Genomic DNA, 24,227 nt, shown 5'->3' on the forward strand with positions numbered 1-24,227 from the left:
CCTGCACCCCATGGGAGACCAGGAGAAGCACCTGGCTCCTGTCATCGGATCAGTGCGGTGCGCCGGCCGCAGCACACCTACCGCGGCGGCCATTGGAGGGTGAACCAACGGCAAAGGAAGACCTTTCTCTCTGTCTCTCTCTCACTGTCCACTCTGCCTGTCAAAAAAAAATTATATTATACTAATTATTCTTTTGGCATATATTTATTGTGTATCTACTCTGTGATAAACATGATCCAAACAGTCAGACAAGACAGACAGTTCATTGTCTTATGAACACTGGGACAAGGGAAAGGACCAGTTTTAAACAAAATGACCAGGTCACTCTAAAAACTGTGACGCTGAAACACTGCCTCCAGCCATGTCTTTAACATTCTGTCTCAGTAATCCAGTCGATTTCCTGGTTCCTTCACTCAGCGTCACACCTCTTGTTGGATGTGAGGGAGATCTGCCCGAGACCCACGCCTCCAACCTCTAGAGTGTCCTTCAGAGGCTCTTCCTGTATTTGTACAACCTAAATATAAGAACGGCTTCTGTCCCCGACTTTCTTTTCTCTTCAGGTAAATACGCACTCTCAGGGCAGGCATTTGGTATAGCAGTTAAGACACCAGGTAGGATGCCCATGTCCAACATCTGAGTACCTGAGTTTGACTCCCAGTTCCAGGCCCCACTCTGGCTCCCACTAACAGACCCTGGGAAGCGGCAGTTATTAATCAAACAGTTGTTTCTGTCACCTATGGGAAGACGTGGATTGAGCTCCTGGCTCCCAGCTTCAGCCTCACCCTAGCCATTTTGAGCAATGAGGGCATGACCAGCAGATGGGAGCTCTCATTTTCTCAAATAAATTTTAAAAAATTGCACCGTCCTTGAGTGAGCTCATCAATTCTCAGTACATCAACAGAGCCCTATATGCTAACAATCCCACCGCTGTATCTTCAGCCACTATCGCTAACCGTCATGCCAAATCTGCTGCTTCTAAACAAAGCATGTTACCTCCTTCTTTAAGCCTTTCAATGGTTCCCTGTAGCTTTCAGGATAATGTGTCCAAACCCTACAGCACGGTGCACAGAGCACATGGTGATCTTCTACTTTGTTTCCTGGAAGTACCATCTTTTCTTTTCTTCCTTCTATGCACTTATTGCTCTTCCCCTGGAATGCACTTTTGCTGCTATTTTGCACAAACCTTTTTCTCTCTAATGCTAAGAAATGACTGAAGTAGTTTCTACTTCATTAGTCCAAGTAGCTTCTTTCCCCATTATTATTTTTTTCAAGTTTATTTTTATTGATTTGAAAGGGAGAGAGAGGGAGTGGGAGAGAGAGTGTGAGAGATCCTCCATCCACTTCCCAGATGCCCTCGACAGTGGGGCTGGGCCAGGCTGAAGCTAGGAGCCCAGGAACTCCTTTCAGGTCTCCTATGAGTGGTGGCAGGGACCCAGGCACTTGAGCTATCATTTGCTGCCTTCTAGGGTGTGTATTAGCTGGAAGCTGGATCAGAAGCAGAGGAACGACTCAACCCCAAGTACTCCAATATGGGATGCAGGTGTGCCAAGTGGAAGCTTAACCAACCGTGCCCAATGCCTGCCCCCCAAACAGCTCTAATAGGAAAAACACATTGAAGTTAATGTTACAGTAGACTGTGATAGACTGATATGAAACAAATAAGGAGAGTGCTGGGGGTGGGAGGAGATGCGAAGAGAAAAGGCATTCAATAATGAGAACTTAAAGAGACTTGACAAATAGTCATTTGTGTGCTGTTAACGGAACTGAGGAGATAACAATCTGATATAATGTATGGCCCTCTATCCTAAGTGGCATTTCCCTAGAGTATGAAGTCAACAGGCTGTACATAATGCATTATTTATTCACAAATTACTGCAAAGCTCGCTCTGCTTCCCAAGATGCTGTCTAGACTCCTGGATTCCTATAAAGCTGTGGAGCAAGGCTACAGGCTAAAGCAGTTTTTCAAAAAACTCATTTTCTTGTAAGTAAGAAAAAAATTGGATCTACTAGTTAATTGAGGCCAAATTAGTTAAAATAAAAAAAGAAAACAAAAAAAGCAAAGTGTTTTACCACTCTGCTACACAGTCATCATTAGCCCTAATTATTTTAAAATGTCCATAAATTTCAAAGATCAGAATTTTGACAAGTATCTGTAGCTAAAGATGGCTACACAGGAGATAAAAATAAAAAGACGTAGGCCAGCATTGTGGCCCAGTGGGCCAAGTCACCTAATGTGACAATGGCATCCCATTTCAGAGCACGGGTTCAAGTCCTGACTGCTCCAGCTTCCTGCTGACGTGCCTGGGAAGGCAGTGGAGATGGCCCAAGACCTTGGACCCCTGCTATCCATGTGAGAGACCAGGATGGAGTTTCGGGCTCTTGGTTTTGGCCTGCCTCTGACCTAGATGTTGCAGCCATTTGAGGAGTGAATCAGCAGACAGAAGTGCTCTCTGCCGCCCCTCCTCCCCACCCCGTGGTTCTGCCTTTCAAATAAAACAATAAATCTTAAAAATAAATAAATAAAAAGACCTACTCAGATACCATATCATTTTTTAAAAAGTTTATTTTTATTTGAGAGGCAGAGATGGGATGGGAGGAAGGAGGGGAAGAGGGAGAAATAGCTTCCACCTGCTGTTTTACTCCAAGGCCAGCAACAGCCAGGCCTGGGCCAGGCCAAAGCCAGGAGCCTGGAACTCCACTCAGGTCTCTCCTGTGAGTGGTAGGGATCCAAGAACTTGATTCATCATCTGCTCCCTCCCAGGGTATATGCTAACAGCAAGTTGGATCAGAGGCAGATCAATCCCTGGCAATGCAATATGGATGCAGGCATCACAAACGATGCTTAACCCACTGTGCCACAATGCCTGTCCCCTGTAGGCAAAGTTCTGTCCTTGCTTCCTCATTCTAAGTGTGATGGAGAGGATAAATGTGATCTGCCTTTAGGCTCAGCTAGGTCCTACAGAAACCTTATATAAACGTAGATAAAGTTTCTCTCCTCTTGTCCTGCCCAATTTTCATCTGTTTCTTAACGATCTTTGCAGATCCAGCCTTGAGGGCATAGGGTCCCTTTACAACATGAGAACATTCAGAGGATGTATTAATTTTAGCTTGGCTTGGGACAGACGCGATCAGCAAGGTCATTCCCTCTTCTGGCTCCAGTCCCAGCATTACTCAGCACTTCCTCGCCTCTTCTCATTTCTTCTGGAACTGAACAAAGAGCAAATGAAAATTGCCCACCCTATTCTTCACGTGAAATGAATTTCAGAAAGAGAAGTAATTCCAATAATGCCACCTCTGGGCAAATTCGCCTGCCCTCCTACTTCGCAGACTGATGGACACGCCTCACTATGCACTCTCTCACACTATACATCTCTCTAGCACTGTACTCATAGCAGTGGGAAGAATTTCTGGTCAATTTATCTTGCCTTTCTATGCTTCTTGGAAGCACAAGTACTTGGGCCATGTTCTATTGCTTTCCCAGGCCATAGCAGAGAGCTGGATTGGAAGTGGAGCAGCCATGACTAGAACCAGCGCCCCTATGTGATGCCGGCACTGGAGGCAGTGGCTTTTACTGATACACCACAGTGTAAGCCCCCTCCTCCTTTATTATGTGTGAAATTTTCGGCATGTTATTTAACCTCTATGTACCAACCTCACAGCCTTCTGAAGATCAAATGAAAGGACACATATAAAGCACTGAGAACAGCGCCCGGCTCATGGCAAACTATTTTTATTATGTAATGTGCACTCAAACTTTTGTTGAAATGCTTGAGACTGCTACAGGTTTACACCCAATGATGGTTGCAGGGGGAATCAGACAAGGGACCATAAACTTGCAATCAGCTTCCTAGATACCACTTTTTGTTTTGTATTGCATGTCAACTCTATTGTAAATTAAATGTTGTGTGTGAAACTAAAAATTTAACTATGCCTGCATGATAAATTTCAAGCAAATGACCTTTGAACTTTTTGCACACTGGTAAAAAGCTCATTCATAAATTGAGAAGCATCTGAAATCTACTGAAAAACAGTTGCTAAGACTCCTTGAATGATAGATTGAGGAAAACTTATCACTAGAGAAAGATCAAATCTCCCTGATTTATTTATGAGCTCCTTTTTCCTTGAGGCCAGTTTAAAATGAACTTAGAATGTTAAAGATATCTCATGACATGAAATTCTAGAGATTGCCAAGTATTACAAAGGTATACTTAGCATCATTGACTCTGGAATTGCAAAGTAATTTGCAAATCAAAGAATAGTATCAATCTAACAGTTTTCTGCACTTCAGCATCAGCGTGCAAGGTCAGATTCAGAAGTGCTAAAGCCTTTTAAAAATCATGGCCACAGAACATATTTAAAAACAAAGTAGCACTCTCACATTTTTATTGAGTGATTAGCAAGGCATCATAGAGGTTGCATTTAAAATGTCAAAAGAGCTTTACATCACACAGACATTCTATAGCCAGAGAATCTATAAGCCACCGATGATGGAAAATTTGTGCTAGAGGGAATAAAGGAAACTACAGATTAAATCAGACTTTGGGGGCTGGTACTGCAGCACAGCAGGTGAAGCTGCCACCTGCAGTGCCAGTGTTCCATATGGGCGTGGGTTCGAGTTCTGGCTGCTCCACTTCTGATCTGGCTCCCTACTGGTGCTTATGGGAAAGCAGCAGAGGATGGCCTGAGTGTTTGGGCCCCTGTACCCATGTGGGAGACCCAGAGGAGGCTCTTGGCTCCTGGCTTCAGAGTGGCACTGGCTTCCGACTGTTGTGGCCATTTGGGGAGTGAACCAGCAGTGGAAGCATGCTTTCTCTCTCTCTCTCTCTCTCTCTCTGTAACTCTTTCAAATAAAAAATTAATCTTAAAAATTAGAGTTCAGAATTTTATTTATTTATTTTATTTTAGCTTACCCTGAGAGCTAACCTAGTCTCACCAGGGAAAGATTTTGGACCTACTCCATGATATACAGTACAGAGAGAAAATAAAATTAGTCTCAAAGAGGCTGATATCAAGCCATGGCTTACCAACTTAAAAAGAATTATTAAAGAAAATTAGTTTTTATCCAAATACATACTTGTGTATTTCTTAAGGCAACAGTTATTTTCTTATAACCCATGATGTCTAAACAAACAAAGACGATCAGGTTGGATGGATGATGTTCCTGCTACAGTTTATTAATTTTTAGTGGATAAATGCTTATTTGGACATAAGAAATAAGTCACCAAAAGAAATAACCTGAAAGAATTCCAAGTAGTAAAACATTTCGTATGTATTTGGAATAATGACACTGCTTAGGAGGCAAAAAATGCTTCCTGGGAGGAATGGAGACTGAGACATACCAGAGTTCTACTTTTCATCTTTCCCCACAACTTGCAATATAAACTACTGTAAGAGATTCCTTTTTAGTCTGTGACAGAGTTTATAAAGGATAAAACTCTCCATGTTGACTAAGTGCTTGATGTTTCCTAGAAAAAATGTACTAATGAAAGAATCTTACCATTGTAATCAAATATAAAAGTAATTTTCTACAGGGACAGTCATTATTGTTACCTTTATCGTTCTTTTTTAAAAGACCGTTTAAATATATACTTGGTTATAAATATCTAAAAGAGATAAGTACAAGTAGCCCTTCTAATGATTTCTGGAAAATTCAAGGTGAGGGGCCAGCGCTGTGGTGCTGTGGGCTAAAGCCCTGGCCTGAAGCGCCGGCATGCCATATGGGCACCGGTTCTAGTCCTGGCTGCTCCTCTTCCAATCCAGCTTTCTGCTATGGCCTGGGATAGCAGTAGAAGATGGCTCAAGTCCTTGGGCCCCTGCACCCATGTGGGAGACCGGGAAGAAGCTCCTGGCTCCTGGCTTGGGATTGGCGCAGCTCTGGCCATTGCAGCCATCTGGGGAGTGAACTAGCAGATGGAAGACCTTTCTCTTTGTCTCTACCTCTCTGTAACACTGTCTTTCAAATAAATAAAAAATAAACCTTTTAAAACAAAAGAAAATTCAAGGTGAAAGAGCTAAGAATGCGAGATCCACATTTTGTGTTGTAGAGGCAAAAATGGGAGAATAGGCTAAAGGAAATTCCACTGAATATCTCATTTGCTTACTAGATTTAATTAAACTGATTCAATTCTCATCACTGAGGTTACATAATGGAGTCACTTTCCCAGAAAACAAAACAAACAAACAAACAAACAAAAAAAAACCATTCCTGAAGGGTAGGTGAGTCTACAATCACTGGAGGCACTTTTAATCATTTAGTTTTATATATATATAGATATACACACACATATATATATATATATATATATATATATATATATATATATATGATGTATTTATTTTTTGAAAGGCAGAGTTACAGAGAGGGAGAGGCAAAGGCAAAGAGAGAGAAATCTTCCATCTACTGCTGGCTCACTCCCCAAATGGCTGCAATGGCCAGGGCTGGGCCGGACTGAAACTAGGAGCCAGGAGCCTCTTCCTGGTCTCCCATGCAGATGCACGGGTCCAAGCACTTGGGCTATCTTCTATTGCTTTCGTAGGCTGTAACAGAAAGCTGGATTGAAAGAGAAGCAGCCGGGACCTGAACTGGTGCCCATATGGGATGCTGGCACCACAGGTGGATGCTTAACCCATAACCACAGCACTGGCATCTCAATTTTTTTTTTAAAGATTTATTTATTTACTTGAAAGGCAGAGTTACAGAGAGACAGAGAAAGATCTTTCATTAGCTAGTTCACTACCCAAAAGGCCCCAGTGGCCAGGGCTGGGCCAGAGTAAGGCCAGGAGCATGGGATTCCATCTAGGTCTCCCACTTGGGTATCAGGGGCCCAAACACTCGGGCCATCTTTCACTGCTTTCCCAGGTGCATTACCAGCAAGCTGGATTGGAAGTGGAGCAGCTAGGACTTGAACCAGTGCTCATATAGGATGCCAGCATCATGGGTGGCAGCTTAATCTGCTGTGTCACAATGCCGGCCCCTCAATATTTTTGTTCCTTGAAGACTGGGAATATATGACAGTTATTGCTAACCTTTGAATCACATCTTCCCTTTGGATAATTGATATTCATGCCCCCTTAAAATGCAGCACTATGATTGGTTATAAAATAAGCATGTTAACCCCAATTTACAAAAGAGATCACGTTATGGATTGCAATTCTATCAGTCAATACTTTTCAGTTCCTTTGTTTTATATTCTGGAGTTGGATTATTCCTTCTTGTATAAATTAGTTTTTGCTTTTCTTTTACATGACAGTTCCCTTTCTCCTTTCTCCCCCAAACTAAAATTAATCATACTCTTCAAAAGAATTTTCTATTACTTTTCATTTTTGACTGACATCCTGCTTGCTTCAGTCTTCAGAAATTAATGAATATATTAACTGGAATTAGACTTGGCGCTTGTCTCCATGGAACTCAACTCAACAGTCCTCAGCAGCTTCAGATGGAATTTTTACAAACTTCAAAACAGAGCTTTAAAGCCCAACCAGGTTTTTTTTTTTTTTTTTTTTTTTTTTTTTTTTTTGTATTTAAAAGCAAGATTTATTTAAGTCAGAGACCTCCTGGCACAGTGGTGAGGAGGGGGCTCCAAGAGAGGTAAAAACCTGAAGAGGCTGGTGGTAGTGGGATCTTTAAGCACAATTTTGGGGAAGAAAAAAAACTTGACAATCAGGTTGACATTCAGTTACAAGGCAAGGACAAAACCCACTAAAAGACCTGATTTGCAATCTTATCCAACCATCTATTCTTCAGGCATTCTTTTATACCCATGTGTTTTGAGTTCTCAGAGGAGAAAAAGGGTACAACAAAACAGATACATCAGAATTAAGGATATTAAAACAGGTAAAAAAAAAATCTTGTATGGGAGTGGGCAATTAAGATAGTAATTAAGACAGCAATTAAGATAACCGTGTCCCACATGGGATAGCCTGGGTTGGATTTTCAGCTCTGGCTCCTGACTGCAGTTTCCCACTAGTGGGGACCCTGGGAGGCAGTGCTGAAGGCTCAGGTAATTGGGTTCCTGCTTCCCACATGGAAGACCTGGATTGGATTCCTTGCTCCTGGCTCTGTAAGCACTTGGGCAGTTTAAAAGCAAAAGGGATCGACCTAGCTAGCTCACTCTCTCTCAAATACTTTAAGATAAATCTAACAAGTTAATGGTTCTCATGATGAAATATAATTCAAGGGCTGGCGCCGTGGCTCACTGGGCTGATCCTCCACCTGCGGCGCCGGCACACCGGGTTCTAGTCCCAGTTGGGGCGCCGGATTCTGTCCCGGTTGCTCCTCTTCCAGTCCAGCTCTCTGCTGTGGCCCGGGAAGGCAGTGGAGGATGGCCCAAGTGCTTGGGTCCTGCACCTGCATGGGAGACCAGGAGTAAGCACCTGGCTCCTGGCTTCGGATTAGCGCAGCGCCCCAGCTGTAGCGGCTGTTTGGGGGGTAAACCAATAGAAGGAAGACCTTTCTCTCTCTCTCTCTCTCACTAACTCTGCCTGTCAAAAAAAAAAAAAAATTCAAGAGCTAGTTAAGATTTTATAAACAAAAGAACAGATTTTATTATTATTATTATTATTATTTTTAATTTGAGAGGCAGAGTTACAGAGAGGTCTTCCACCTGCTGGTTCACTCCTCAAAAGGCTGCAATGGCCAGAGGTGGGCCAATCCAACGCCAAGTGCCAGGGAATTCTTTCGGGTCTCCCACATGAGTGCAGAGGCTCAAGCACTTGGGCCATCTTCCACTGGATCAGAAGAGGAACAGCGGGGACTTGAAATCAGCACCCATATGGGATGCCAGGCCACAGACAGAAGGGCTTAGCCTGCTATGGCACAGCACTGGGCCCAGAACAGTGGATTTCTTTTAACTTAAAAGACTCAATTTGAGCAGCAAGGGAAATGGGAAAAGGAGACTGTAGAAATTTAGCTTTTTTCTGTTCCTAATTATTTTTCTTTAAATTTTTTTTTTTTTTTATTTAGAGCCTCCCTCCCTGCAAAGGCACAGAGACCTTATCTCCAACCAAAAGCAGTAACTTTAATCAGATAACGAGCAGAGAGAGTTTAGCCTAAAACACAGTGTGGAACAGACCTGAACTGGAATCCTGGCTCTATAATATAACAGTTATGTATTTTTTTTTTTTTTTGACAGGTAGAGTGGACAGTGAGAGAGAGAGAGACAGAGAGAAAGGTCTTCCTTTTTGCTGTTGGTTCACCCTCCAGTGGCCGCCGCGGCCAGTGCGCTGCGGCTGGCGCACCACGCTGATCCGATGGCAGGAGCCAGGTGCTTCTCCTGGTCTCCCATGGGGTGCAGGGCCCAAGGACTTGGGCCATCCTCCACTGCACTCCCGGGCCACAGCAGAGAGCTGGCCTGGAAGAGGGGCAACCGGGACAGAATCCGGTGCCCCGACTGGGACTAGAACCCGGTGTGCCAGCACCGCAAGGCAGAGGATTAGCCTGTTGAGCCACGGCGCCGGCCAACAGTTATGTATTTTACCTCTTTGGGTTTCAGCTCCTGAATGTGGAACATGGGTGTAATACCACCAAATCTGATAGGGTTGATGAGAATTAAAACAAAGAAGGCTTGTAATAAACGTAAAGTATCTGGCCAAGAGTGGGTACTCAGTAAATATTCATGGGCTACTCCCTGACCCTTCTGGAAACCAAATTTGCAAAGATTATTAGCATTCTCTTCAGTCTGAAAGCTACTGTTGTGAGAAAAACACAGAAAAACTTTGGAACAATCAATCTCTTTTATCTGCAATTTTAGATAAGAAGATAAGTAATGAAATAAAACTTGTAAGAGACAGAATGAATGGATGAATTGTAAAACCCATACAAAAGTTATTAAGATACTATTAATCACTGCTATTTTCCTCTCAGCTGTGGTGGTGAGACTGCATTTCAAACGCAGTGAGGGGAGAAATTACCCAAACTTTTAAAAATGAAATTAGAAGTGCTTCATAAAAACAGAAATTACTGCCATTTTCCAGATATTTTATCAGAAACTCATTTCAAAACGAAAGTTGGGGCTTCCCATCACTCAACTGAGACAACACATACTACAAGCCCACTGCCATGGCAGAAGGCACACAGAAAAAGGTAAAAACATGCAGGGGCCGGCACAGCAGGTTAACGGCCTGGCCTGAAGCGCCGGCATCCCATATGGGCACCGGTTCTAGTCCTGGCTGCTCCTCTTCCAATCCAGCTCTCTGCTATGGCCTGGGAGGGCAGTACAGGATGTCCCAAGTCCTTCCTTGGGCCCCTGCACCCGCGTGGGAGACCCGGAGGAAGCTCCTGGCCCTGGCTTCAGATTAGAGCAGCTCTGGTGGTTCCAGCCATCTGGGGGGTGAGCCAGCGGATGGAAGACCTCTCTCTCTGTCTCTACCTCTCTCTGTAACTCTGTCTTTCAAATAAATAAAATAAATCTTTAAAAAAAATAAAATAAAAATAAAAGGTATACTACATGAGGTTGATGCTGTGGTGCAGCAGGTTAAAGCCCTGGCTCATATGAGTGCCAGTTGAGTCCTGGCTGCTCCACTTCCGATCCAGCTTCCTGCTAATGTGCCTGGGAAAGCAGTGAAAGATGGCCCAACTACTTGGGCCCCTGCACCCGTGTGGGAGACCTGGGAAGAAGCTCCTGGCTGCTGACTTTAGCTCGCCTCAGCTCTGGCCATTGCGGCCATCTGGGGAGTGAACCATCGGATGGAAGACCTCTTTCTCTACCTTTCTCTGTAACTCTGTTTCAAATAAATACATTAAATCTTTAAAAAAACAAAAACCAACCAAACAAAAAAATGTATACTACACAAGCCAACCGGCGTGAGGAAGGAACACAGCGTTAGTCTGACAGTGCTGCCATAAGCACACAGACTGGGAGGGCAGACTACACAGCGCTCACTTCTCCAGGGTTCTGGAGGCGGTGCTCCAGGACAAGGTGACAGCAGCGCTGGTTTCCTCTGAGGCCTCTCTCCCTGGATTACAGATGGCAGCCCTCCGGCTGCCTCTTCACACTTCCCGCTGTACATTTATATCCTGTATTTCTGCACGTCCAAATTTCCTCTTCCTATAAGGACAACTGTCAGCTTGGATTATGGCCTACCTCGATGGCCTCGATTTCACTTCATTACCTTTTAAAGGCCCTACTTCCAAATACATTCACATTCTGAGGTCCTGTGATTTCAGATTCAACATGGGAATTTGGGGGGAATAAATTCAGCCCCTAACAAAGGTCATCTCAAACACTGCTCTGTGTTTTTTTTTTTTTTTTTTTTTTTGACAGGCAGAGTGGATAGTGAGAGAGAGAGAGAGACAGAGAGAAAGGTCTTCCTTTTTGCCGTTGGTTCACCCTCCAATGGCCGCTGCGGCCAGCGCATCGTGCTGATCCAAAGCCAGGAGCCAGGTGTTTCTTCTGGTCTCCCATGTGGGTGCAGGGCCCAAAGACTTGGGCCATCCTGCACTGCCTTCCCGGGCCATAGCAGAAAGCTGGCCTGGAAGAGGGGAAACCGGGATAGAATCCGGTGCCCCGACCGGGACTAGAACCTGGTGTGCTGGCACCGCAAGGCGGATTAGCCTGTTAAGCCACGGCGCCGGCCAACTGCTCTGTTTTACAAATGAGAACTCAGACTCCAAGACACATCGAATGTTACACAGCCAGTGAATGACAGAACCAAAATTTTAACCAAGGTATCATTAGCACTAAAGATTATGCTTTTTCTGCTATTTCTTTTCTTTTTTCGACAGGCAGAGTTAGACAGTGAGAGAGACAAGAGACAAAGGTCTTCCTTCTGTTGGTTCACCCCTCAAACGGATGCTACGCTGTGCCTATCCGAAGCCAGGAGCCAGGTGCTTCCTCCTGGTCGCCCATGCGGGTGCAAGGCCCAAGCACTTGGGCCATCCTACACTGCACTCCCAGGCCACAGCAGAGAGCTGGACAGGAAGATGGGCAACCGGGACTAGAACCCAGGGTACCAGCGCCGCAGGTGGAGGATTAGCCTAGTGAGCCGCGGCGCTGCCCCTTTTTCTGCTATTTCTACTTCTTCAAAGAAATACAAATCTAGTTGGGAAGACATAGTACTGAATGATGAGAATTTAAATAAGGATCTATGGATACACAAGTACATATTCACTAGACTTATGCCATTACTTAGAAAGAATTCAGGATTAATAACCACTTACAGAACGCTTACTATTTATTATGATTATGTTAGTTTGTTTCAAAAAAGAGTTTATAAGTCCTCTCATATGAAGAGTTGTTTACTGGAAATTAGAGTGTCTTGGTCAAATGCTTACAGGTAATCCTAAATCAATGTCAAACATAAGGGAGCCTTCTAGAATAAGTATCTTAGATAAACTGCCTTTTACTTCTTTTTTCTTCTGCATGTGGATGTAGGCTATGTGCAAATGACACATGTATAAAATCTCTCATCTGCTATGTAACTTTTTACCTCATTGGCAATCTATATAGTAAGTTAGTAGTTTTCAGTTGTAGTTGATCTCAGAATATAAGGTAAAAATCCTATGGACTATCTCTAAACTCCTGGAATGAGAACTGGGCCACATTGTGGTCAGAATAGCACCTACTCAGCCTGTTGGTTGACCTCATATTTGCTCTTCAAAGTTTGTTAAAAGTACTATCCTACTGTGTGCTTTAGTCTGTAACTACATCTTATGGATCTCTAGGTTAAATTGTAATTATATAATTTATAAGTTAAATAATTGATACTGTTGGATGATGCTATAATGTTTCCAAAGATGGCCAGTCTGGGTATGCATACTTGGGGACCATGGCATACGACCTGAAGCAGAATACACCACAACTCTTACACAGCAATTATTGGACAAGACCTACTCCTTTTATACTCTGAGAAATATATGGGAATATTCCTATAAGAATGCAAACTTCACAAAGTTAAGTTTGTATACTTACATATGTATTTTTTATTGTAGCATCTTTAAGAGCACTTCAAAAAGTCCATGGAAAACTGAATTAAAAGATGTTTGTTTTGGTGTAAGAACTTTGAAATCCTTACATAAACTTCAAAAAGTACATGAAAACTGCATATTACGAAAAAACACAAAAATTCCAAAATTTCTTAAATTTTCATATCCATTTTTCCACATTTTCAAGTATCCCTGTATTTTATATAAAAAAAACCCAGTCCAACATAAATCAATGAACAAAACACAATTTCCTTAGAGTGAAAATATAGGTTAAACATTTCTAACCCCAAACCCTATAACCTGGGGCCTGCATTGTGGCACTATCAATGCTGATGCTGGCATACCATATCAGAGCATCAGTTAGACTCCCAGCAGCCCTGCTTCCAAATCAGCTCCCTATTAGTGTGCCTGGGAAAGCAGCTGAAGATGGCCCAAGTGCTTGGGCTCCTGCCACCCATGTGGGAGACCCAGATGGAATTCCTGGTTCCTGGCTTCAGCCTGGGCCATCCTGGCTGTTGTGGCCATTTGAGTTTGGAGTAGTAGTTAGAAGATCTCTTCCTCTGTCTCCCTCTCTGTCACTGTCTTTTTTTTTTTTTTTTTTTTTTTGACAGGCAGAGTGGACAGTGAGAGAGAGAGAGAGACAGAGAGAAAGGTCTTCCTTTGGCTGTTGGTTCACCCTCCAATGGCCGCTGTGGCAGGCACACTGCAGCCGGTGCACCGCGTTGATCCAAAGCCGGGAGCCAGGTGCTTCTCCTGGTCTCCCATGCGTGTGGCAGGGCCCAAGCACTTGGGCCATCCTCCACTGCACTCCCGGGCCACAGCAGAGAGCTGGACTGGAAGAGGGGCAACCGGGACAGGATCTGGCGCCCCGACCGGGAGTAGAACCCGGTGTGCCGGAGCCACAAGGCGGAGGATTAGCCTAGTGAGCCGCGGCGCCAGCCATATCACTGTCTTTCAAAACACACACACAAACTAGAATCTAAAATGCTCCAAAATCCCAAACTTGTTGAGCACTGATGTGACAAAAGAAGTGGAAAACTCCACACCTGATTGCCTGTGATGGGTTGGAGTCAAAATGCAAGTGCACTAAAAATATTACATAAAATTACCTTCAGGTAATGTGTGTAAAGTATACATGAAACCTAAATGAATTTCATGTTTAGACCTGAGTCCCATCTCCAATATATCTCATCATGTATATGCAGATATTCCAAAATCCCAAGCAATCTGAAATCTGAAATGCTGGTATCAAGTATTTCAGATAATGTGATAACATTAACATTTCTAAATAAACTTCTAAAAGCCTAATGCTTCAATGCTGTTAGACATATAATCATTCTGTGAACTTTTATTTTTTTTTTAAAGATCTATTTTTATTTATCTGAAGGTCAAAGTGAGAGAGAGAGATAGAGATAGATACAGAGAGAGGGAGAGAGAGAGATCATCCATCTGCTGGTTCACTCCCCAGATGGGACCACACTAAGACCATGGCTGGACCAGGCTGAAGCCAGGATCCAGGAGCCTCCTCCAGGTCTCCCAAGTGGGTGGCAGGGACCCAAGGATTTGGGCCATCTTCTGCTGCTTTCCCAGGTGCATTAGCAGGGAGCTGGATTGGAAGTAGAGCAACTGGGACTTGAACCAGTGCCATATGGGGTGCTGGCACCGCAGACTGTGGTTTATCTCACTGGGCCACAGTGCTGGCTCCGGTAAGCTTTTATTTTGAGGCTGATTATCTGCTATGGTTTACTGTGGCAAGGTAACTGGCAAGAACCAGAGTACGGTGGTTATCCTGGAGAGAAAGCTCTCTGTGTATAACTAGACAAAAACAAAGCTTCAGCTAACTAGAATACTAGGAAACTGAGGTTTTCTGGTTGCTTTATGATTACTCTTGTGGTTAATGAAGAGCTGACCCAATAATCGGGTTTGCCTCAATTATTGTTGAATTCTTTTGGAACAGTTAGCGAGGCTGATGTATCACACTGCTCTGCACGCAGCGGAGACAAGCTGCTGAAACGCACCCACCTGGCCTCCTTTCCTGATGCTTCCTTAGCTTCGGGTCTGCACTAGACAGAGGAAGTTACCTACAGGCCAGCGCCGAGGGAACTGGGACGGGGAGCTGTGGAGCTGCTCAACGCAGGCAGCATTCACTGACTTCCGTATCCACGCAGCACCTGCCACCATCAGGAGGCTACAAGCGCCTGCACAAGAAGCTCTGGAACAACTGCAGAGCTCCATTATTTGAGTTATTTTTTGAGGTAAATTCTTAAATTATTTTTTAAAGATTTATTTATTTGAAAGTCAGAGTTATATAGAGAGAGGAGAAGGAGAGAGAGAGAGAGAGAGTCTTCTATCTGCTGGTTCACTCCCCAATTGGCTGCAACGGCTGGAGCTGCGCCAATCCAAAGCCAGGAGCCAGGAGTTTCTTCCAAGTCTCCCATGTGGTTGCAGGGGCCCAAGGACTTGCTCTACATCCTCTACTGCTTTCCGAGGCCATAGCAGAGAGCTGGCTCAGAAGAGGAGCAGCCGGGACTCAAACTGGCGCCCATATGGGATGCCAGCACTGCAGGCAGCAGCTTTACCCATTATGCCACAGCACCAGCCCCTTGAGTATAAATTATATCATTTTCAAAAATCAATTACAAAAGCACATTTAAGGTTTGATCTGACCCTTCCTATTACTCGTCTTTCTGCTTTTCTCCTAGAGTGTGAACACAGAACAGCATTCTTATGGATAACTGGAATTTGGCTGTGATTTTTCGAACTGTCTGAACTCAGTCAGGTGGGTGGAAAAGGTGTGATCAGAATCTCAGGGAAAGAAGGAAGAGCAGATAACAAAGTGAAATGCATGTTTTAAAAACAAACTAGAGGGGCGGCACTGTGGTGTAGTTGGTAAAGCCGCCGCCTGCAGCACTAGCACAGCCACATGGGTACTAGTTCAAGACCTGGCTGGCTGCTCCACTTTCCATCCAGCTCCCTGTTAATGTGCCTGGGAAGGAAGCAGAAGATGGCCCAAGGGTTTGACCCTTGACCCGTGTGGAAGACCCAAAGGAAGCTCCTGGCTCCGGGCTTTGGCCTGGCCCAGCTCCGGCTGTTATGGCTATTTGGGGAGTCAACCAGCGGATGGAAGCTCACTCTGTAATTCTGCGTTTTAAGTAAATAAAATAAATCTTTAAAAACAAGACAAAGTAGCACTTTCTTCCAATGTTTTCTGGTGTTTTTAGTCACAGTACATAATGGAAATTTCAAACAGTATTAAAGTAGGGCATCTATTGAAACAAAAGAAGAGGTTGAAAAATACCCACGTAAAGAGAATATTTTAAAATATCAATAAATTAAAAACCTCATTTTTTGTGTCCAGACAGAAATGTATATACACATAGATGCAGTTGCTGAATGTTTTGAATTGAACAGAACCAACAGCCAATTAACCCCAAATGTACTTAATTCAACACACATGGGGAAAAATACTGAAAATACTAATCCTCTTAAAGAGCTTTTAGCATGAAGGTCTAAAAGTGGAAAAGTAATTTCATCATTCCCCAAACATAGGAAGATCCCTTTCCAACTTCAAGCATACATATTCTGACATTTTGTGTTTCCAGCTGTTGGTATTCATAAACGTTGATAGCAAGGCTTACACATTATTCCCCAATCCCCTCACCCCCATCACCTTCTAGTGTCTTTCACACATTAACAAAACCGGGGAGATCTGCTCAGGCTGAGGACCGCTCAGCCCCCGGAACCTCTTCCCTCAGCCAGGGCATCCAAAGGCATCTAAGCTTTTCAATTTAGACGCTGTTGGCTCCCCGTTCCAGAGTCTCATTACTCCTTGACATTTTCACAGAACGTGTTATTACCTACCTGCTGTCACTGATAAGGTTCAAACCAATCAGGCTGCACAGCAGGAGGGAGACGAGTGAATGCCTATAGCACAGGCCCTCCTAAGTGTATACGTGATAGATCTCCTGAAGTCTCAGGATCACCTACCTCTAGCTTCAGAACATCATGCTGAAGTTTACGCTGAAATTCGAGGAAGTTCTTGATTGTCAGCTTCCCCTTGAGATCAGCTCCAAAAAAGTAGGTTGTGAGGGCTGAACACAAGCCAGACTTGAGGGTGTTACCAGTGGTAGAGCGGTCCCGGTGACGCATCCCCATGCTGGTTTGGGAGCGAATGATGCTCTGGACCTAAAACAGAATCAAATCCCCATCCAGAAAAACATTACAAAGTGAAAGAATATAGAAAAGTAAGAATAACAACTCTTATTTACTATTTGCCTATACGGTTTAAACAGTACAGTGTAAATATGAAGGATGCTATGACAGAGACTGGCCAGCTGTTTCCCTAACTCATTTCCTCTTCTTCCTGGGTACCAGCAGACTTTATTCCACAATCTGCTCTGGGATGATATATGGTTACAGAGCCCAGTTCTAGCCACCAGAATGCAAGTGCAAGTCATATGTCACGTTAGGCTTTGCCCATAAAAACCATCCAAGTATGGTTCTCTAAGCTCTTTCTATCTGGGAAGCCACATGAGGTTGGCAGTGTCACAAGAAGTAAAGAGCCTCAGTCCCTGAATAAATGCTTGGAGACTGTTTATCCATCACTCATTTTAAATTTTATGGGAGTGAATAAACAAATGCCTATTGTGTTTTGCTACTGAAATGCTAAAGGTGTTTTATAAACAGTTTAAATCATGTATTTGTCCAAGAATTTTACCTCATCAGTAATCTATTTCATTAAATGCAATGCCCTTGGAAAGCCAAGACACTGTGGCAGAAAATGGCCTACATGAAAGATCTCTGTGAGTGAGATCCCAACGGAAAGAATGGGGCATCAAAGAAGGAGGTACCTTTCTCTGAAGGGAGGAGAGAACTTCCACTTTGCTTTTGGCCTTATCTAAATACTGACGGAGTCTGGGGACTCAAGAGGCTTCCATAGCCTTGGCAGCTCATGACAAGAGCCTCAGGTGATTACTGACGTCATAAACAAGAGGGTCAATTGTTAAATCAACAACAGGAGTCACTGTGCACTTGCTCCCCATGGAGGACTTCTGTCCTTAATGAGCTGTACTATGAGAATTAACAGTAAAACTTGTCTTCAAACGGTACTTTATGCTTTGTGTGTCTGTGTGGGTGCAAACTATTGTAATCTTTACTTAGTACAGAGTTGGTCTTCTGTATATAAAGTTAATTAAAATTAATCTTAATGAAGAATGGGATGGGAGAGGGAGTAGGAGGTGGGACGGGAGTGGTGGTGGGAGGGTGGGTATTGTTGGGAAGAACTGCTATATTCCAAAAGCTATACTTATGAAATTTATATTTATTAAATAAAAACTGTCTTTAAATAAAAAACAACATTTCCAAGAAATAAAGATGAGGAAATAAAAAAATGCAATGCCCTTATATGTTCCTAATTTGTTGAGTAATCTTTGAGCATATAATAGCATGATGAAGTAGAAAGAGCAAAAGACTGTGGTCAGGAAAGACCTTTTCAAATGCAGAAATTACTGGTCATGTCTATCTGGGCAAGCTACTCAGCCCTTCTGACTCAGTTTCTTTTGATAAAATGGGAACAGAACTTTTTGTATTAACGGGGTGGTTGTGAGAATGAGAGACAATGCATGTGTGCTAATATCCTAAAGAGTTTTCCATGGGAAGAGCATTCAACAAATCAGTTATTATTCCCATTTTGATCAGACACATCATCATATATCACTCTGATTTAAACAAAACCCATCACTGTCTTTCAGACTAACGTAACGCTGAGATCCCATTAATAAAGATCAATGGTACACTATATTGTTAAAATGTTAAGAATTTTCCTTCCCACAAGAACATTATATTAATTATAAGAACTAAGAGAACAAGCAAATATTTCAATTTTTTTGCAATTTAAATTTTGTTATAAAATTTATTTATTGTTTTACAAATCAATTTGACAAATATATACTGATCATAAACTGTGTGCCTGCTTGCTAAGGAATACAATCTGCTGGGGGATGTTGATTTGTTATTCTGGATGCTGACTTGTATCCAAGTGAAAAATAAACTGTCATTTTGGCATATTCTTTTTTTAAACTTTCATTTAATAAATATAAATTTCCAAATAACAGCTTATGGATTACAATGGCTTCCCCCCCCATAACTTCCCTCCCACCCACAACCCTCCCCTCTCTTGCTCCCTCTTCCATTCCATTCACATCAAGATTCATTTTCAATTCTCTTTATATACAGAGATCAATTTAGTTTATATTAAATAAAGATTTCATCAGTTTGCACCCACACAGAAACACAAAGTGTAAAATACTGTTTGAGTACTAGTTATAGCATTAATTCACATTGAACAACACATTAAGGACAGAGGTCCTATATGAGGAGTAAGTGCACAGTGACCTCTGTTGTTGACTTAACAAATTGACACTCTTGTTTATGACGTCAGTGATCACGTGAGGCTCTTGTCATGAGTTGCCAAGGCTATGGAAGCCTTTTGAGTTCACCACTCCGACCTTATTTAGACAAGGTCATAGTCAAAGTGGAAGTTCTCTCCTCCCTTCAGAGAAAGGTACCTCCTTCTTGGATGGCATGTTCTTTCCACTGGGATCTCACTCACAGAGATCTTTCATTTAGGCCTGTGCCGCGGCTCACTAGGCTAATCCTCTGCCTGCGGCGCCAGCACTCTGGGTTCTAGTCCCAGGCAGGGTGCTGAATTCTGTCCCGGTTGCTCCTCTTCCAGTCCAGCTCTCTGCTGTGGCCTGGGAAGGCAGTGAAGGATGGCCCAAGTCCTTGGGCCCTGCACCCACATGGGGGACCAGGAGGAAGCACCTGGCCCCTGGCTTCAGATCGGGCGCAGTGTGCCGGCCGTAGCGGCCACTTGGGGGGTGAACCAACGGAAAAAGGAAGACCTTTCTTTGTCTCTCTCTCTGTCTAACTCTTCCTGTCAAAAAAAAAAAAAAAAAAAAAAAAGAGATCTTTCATTTAGGTGTTTTTTTTTTTTTTTTTTGCCAGAGTGTCTTGGCTTTCCATGCCTATAATACACTCATGGGCGCTTCAGCCAGATCCAAATGCCTTAAGGGCTGATTCTGAGGCCAGAGTGCTGTTTAGGACATCTGCCATTCTATGAGTCTGCTGTGTATCCCGCTTCCCATGTTGGATCATTCTCTTACTATAAGCAGACACTAGTCTTGTTTATGTGATCCCTTTGACTCTTAGACCTATCATTATGATCAACTGTGAACTGAAATTGATCACTTTGACCAGTGAGATGGCATTGGTACCTGCCACCTTGATGGGATTGAATTGGAATCCCCTGGCACATTTCTAACTCTACCATTTGGGGCAAGTCAGCTTAAGCATGTCCCAAATTGTACATCTTCTCCCTCTCTTATTCCCACTCCTATATTTAACAGAGATCACTTTTCCGTTAAATTTAAACACCTAAGAATAATTGTGTGTTAATTACAGAGTTCAACCAATAGTATTAAGTAGAACAAAAAAAATACTAAAAGGGATAAAGTATTAAGTTGTTCATCAACAGTCAGGACAAGGGCTGATCAAGTCACTGTTTCTCATTGTGTCCATTTCACTTGAACAGGTTTCCTTTTTGGTGCTCAGTTAGTTGTCACCGTTCAGGGAGAACATATGATATTTGTCCTTTTTGGAATGGCTTATTTCACTCAGCATGATGTTTTCCAGATTCCTCCATTTTGTTGCAAATGACCGGATTTTATTGTTTTTTACTGCTATATAGTATTCTTTTTTTTTTTTTTGACAGGCAGAGTGGACAGTGAGAGAGAGACAGAGAGAAAGGTCTTCCTTTTTGCCGTTGGTTCACCCTCCAATGGCCGCCGCGGTAGGTGCGCTGCAGCCGGCGCACTGCGCTGATCCGATGGCAGGAGCCAGGTGCTTCTCCTGGTCTCCCATGGGGTGCAGGGCCCAAGTACTTGGGCCGTCCTCCACTGCCTTCCCAGGCCACAGCAGAGCGCTGGCCTGGAAGAGGGGCAACCGGGACAGAATCCGGCGCCCTGACCGGGACTAGAACCTGGTGTGCCGGCGCCGCAAGGCGGAGGATTAGCCTACTGAGCCGCGGCGCCGGCCTGCTATATAGTATTCTATAGAGTACATGTCCCATAACTTCTTTGGATAAAGAGTTATGGCATATTCTTTTTAAAATCTTTTAAGTTCCTCATATTAATGGTTACCATTTAAAAATTTATTTAGTTACTGTCACAGATGGGGGTGGGGAGAGAGAGAATGCGAGAGACAGACAGAGACAAAGACAGGACTCTCACTCACTGGTTTAATCCTCAAATAACCACAAATGGCAAGTGCTAAGCCAGGTCAAAGCCAGGAGCTGGGAACTCAATTTAGGTCTCCAGGTGGGAGGCAGGGACCCAATTATTTGGGCCATAATCTGTTGCCTTTTTGGGTCTGCATCAGCAGGAAGCAGGAACTGGAAATGGAGCCAGGGACTCTGATATGGGGTGCAAGCATCCCAACAAGTGTTTTAACTTCTAGGCCAAATCTTGCCCTAATTTTGGGATAATCTTTTTTTTAAAAAAAGATTTTTATGTATTTATTTGAGACGTAGCACCACAGAGAGGGAGAGACAGAGAACTTCCATTCACTGGTTCACTCCCTAAATGGCTGCAATGGCTGGAGCTGGGCCCATCTGAAGCCAGGGGCAAGGAGCTTCCCCTGGGTCTCCCACACCAGTGTAGGGGCCCAAGTAGTTGGGTCATCCTTCACTGGCCATCAGCAGGGAGCTGGATTGGAAGTGGTGTAGCTGTACACGAAGCAGTGCCAATATGGGATGGCGGTGATGCAAGTGGAGGCTTTACCTACTATGCCATAGTGCTGGCCTAAGGAAGCTTTTTTTTTTTTTTTTTTTTAAGGATTTATGTGTTTATTTGAAAGTGTTACAAAGAGAAGGACACACACACACAGAGAGAGAGAGAGAGAAAGAGAGAGAATCTTTTTCCACTGTTTACTCTTCAAATGGCCATAATGGCTAGGGCTGTGCCAAGCCAAAGCTAGGAGCCAGGAACTTCTTCCAGGTCTCCCACATGGGTGCAGGAGCCCAGGGACTTGGGCCATCTTCTGCTGTTTTCCCAGGTACACTAGCAGTAAGCTAGACTGGAAGTAGAGTGGCCAGGACAGGAACCAGAGCCCATATGGGATGCTGGCACTGAAGGCTGCAGCTTAACCCCTGTGTCACAATGCTGGTCCCATTTTGGAATATTCTTATAGCAAAAAGTTCTAAAGGAAGCAGTGAAGTATACCTAAAAGAATGTGGGTTTTGAAGTGTTAAAGGTGAAAAGAGTCAGAGATGAAGGCTTTGCAATGAACAATCTACTGTAGGTAGTATCTCAGTAAGAATGCACCATCATTCTGTAGGTCAAACTGTGCGCTATGAAGAACAAACAACTCTGGCTCTTCAGGGTGGAATAGTAAAACTGAAAGACACTTCACGGGCAATCTGGAGACATGGGGTCTGATTTTGTTATTTTGTAGTGAAATCAGAATTGAGGCAGGTCATTTAACTTGTTTGAGACTTTATTTTTCCACAGGAAAAATGCAAAGTTACAGTATATTATCTCTAAGGCTTCATATAACCTAAATTAATATCATAAATAGTGTAACTATGACTTTTTTTCTGGGGTCATTTTACATCAATGTAAATAAAATTAGTTGATGTTTATGTCTCATGCATGTGAAGACTTCCAAGATAGGTATACAATGAAATTTACAGTTATCTAAATTGAAGATCTCAAGACTTTAAGTTGAAAATATAAGAAAATCAGAGGCTTAGAATGTACCCCATCCCTCTCCCCCATATTCATGTGCTGAAATTAGGCTGGCAATGTGGCAGCAGTAACAGGGAGGGAAATTTGACAAAAGTTCATGACATGACAGTATCTGGAGGTGGCACATCTGGGAGGTGATTAGGACTAGATGAGGTGATGAGGGTGGGGCCCCCAGGATGGCATTAGTGGCTTTGTAAGAAGACACCTGGGCCAGCAAGCTTACTCTTTCTCACTACGTGATGCCCCTGCCACGCTAGGAAGCAGCAAGCAAGCCCTCAACCAGATACCAGCACCTTAACCCTGGACTTCTCAGCCTCCAGAACTGTGAGATAAATAAACCTCTATTTTAAAATAAGAGGCAGAGGGAGAGGGAGAGGGAGAGGGAGAGGGAGGGAGGGAGGATGAGAGAGGGAGAGGGGGAATATATCTTCTGGAGCCAGCACTATGGCGTGGCAGGTTAAGCTGCTGTTTGCAGTGCTGGCATCCCATATGGACACTGGCTCAAATCCCTGGCTGCTCCACTTCCAATCCAGTTCCCAGCTAATGTGCCTGGGAAAGCACTGGAAGATGGCCCAGGTACTTGGGCCCCTGCTACCCATGTGGGAAACTCAAATGAGGCTCCTGGATCCTGATTTTGGCCTGGCCCAGCCCTGGCTGTTAAATTGGGGGAGTGAACCAGGTTGGAAGATTTCTCTGTGTGTGTGTGTGTGTCTCTGTAATGCTTTCAAATAAATAATCTTTTTTTTTAAAGTCATGTTAATTTTATTTTTTATTTTTATTTTTATTTATTTATTATTTGACAGGCAGAGTGGATAGTGAGAGAGAGAGACAGAGAGAAAGGTCTTCCTTTTTGCCGTTGGTTCACTCCCCAATGGCCGCTGCGGCCGGCGCATCGCACTGATCCAAAGCCAGGAGCCAGGTGCTTCTCCTGGTCTCCCATGGAGTGCAGGGCCCAAGCACTTGGGCCATCCTCCACTGCACTCCCTGGCCATAGCAGAGAGCTGGCCTGGAAGAGGGGCAACCGGGATAGAATCCAGAGCCCCAATCGTGACTAGAACCCGGTGTGCCGGCGCCGCAAGGTGGAGGATTAGCCTGTTAAGCCACAGCGCCGGCCTCAAATAAATAATCTTAAGGAAAAAAAAAAAAGAGAGAGAGAATATCTCCCATTTGCTGCTTCACTCCCTAAATGCCCACAATAGCCAAAGCTGAGTGAGGCTGAAGCCAGGAATTCCATCCGGATCTCCCACATGAGTGGCAGAGACCCGAGTACATGAGCCATCATCTACTGCTTCCCAAGTTGTGCATTAGTAAGAAGCTGTATTGAAAGCAGAGGTGGGATTCAATTATAAGCACTCCAACATGAGATGCTGGTATCGCAAGTGGCAGTTTAACCTGTTGTGTCAACACCTGCCCCAAACCTTTACTCTTTTCAGATTACTGGTCTCAGATATTCTGTTAGCGTGACAGAAAATGGACAGAGACATGAGAACAAAGCTTCTTCT

General features: G+C 43.7%; 1 protein-coding gene across 1 annotated transcript in view; it reads right to left on the reverse strand.

Annotated features, from left to right (window-relative positions):
• Positions 1-24,227, reverse strand: part of MICU1 (mitochondrial calcium uptake 1) — a 230,390-nt gene that overhangs the window by 64,943 nt on the left and 141,220 nt on the right. Inside the window, exon 8 of the mRNA XM_062214805.1 lies at positions 16,910-17,107. Coding sequence (XP_062070789.1) covers positions 16,910-17,107 — 198 coding nt within the window. The remainder of the gene's footprint in view (positions 1-16,909; positions 17,108-24,227) is intronic.

The sequence above is a fragment of the Lepus europaeus genome, chromosome 17, assembly GCF_033115175.1.
Source record: "Lepus europaeus isolate LE1 chromosome 17, mLepTim1.pri, whole genome shotgun sequence".
Taxonomy (NCBI): domain Eukaryota; kingdom Metazoa; phylum Chordata; class Mammalia; order Lagomorpha; family Leporidae; genus Lepus; species Lepus europaeus.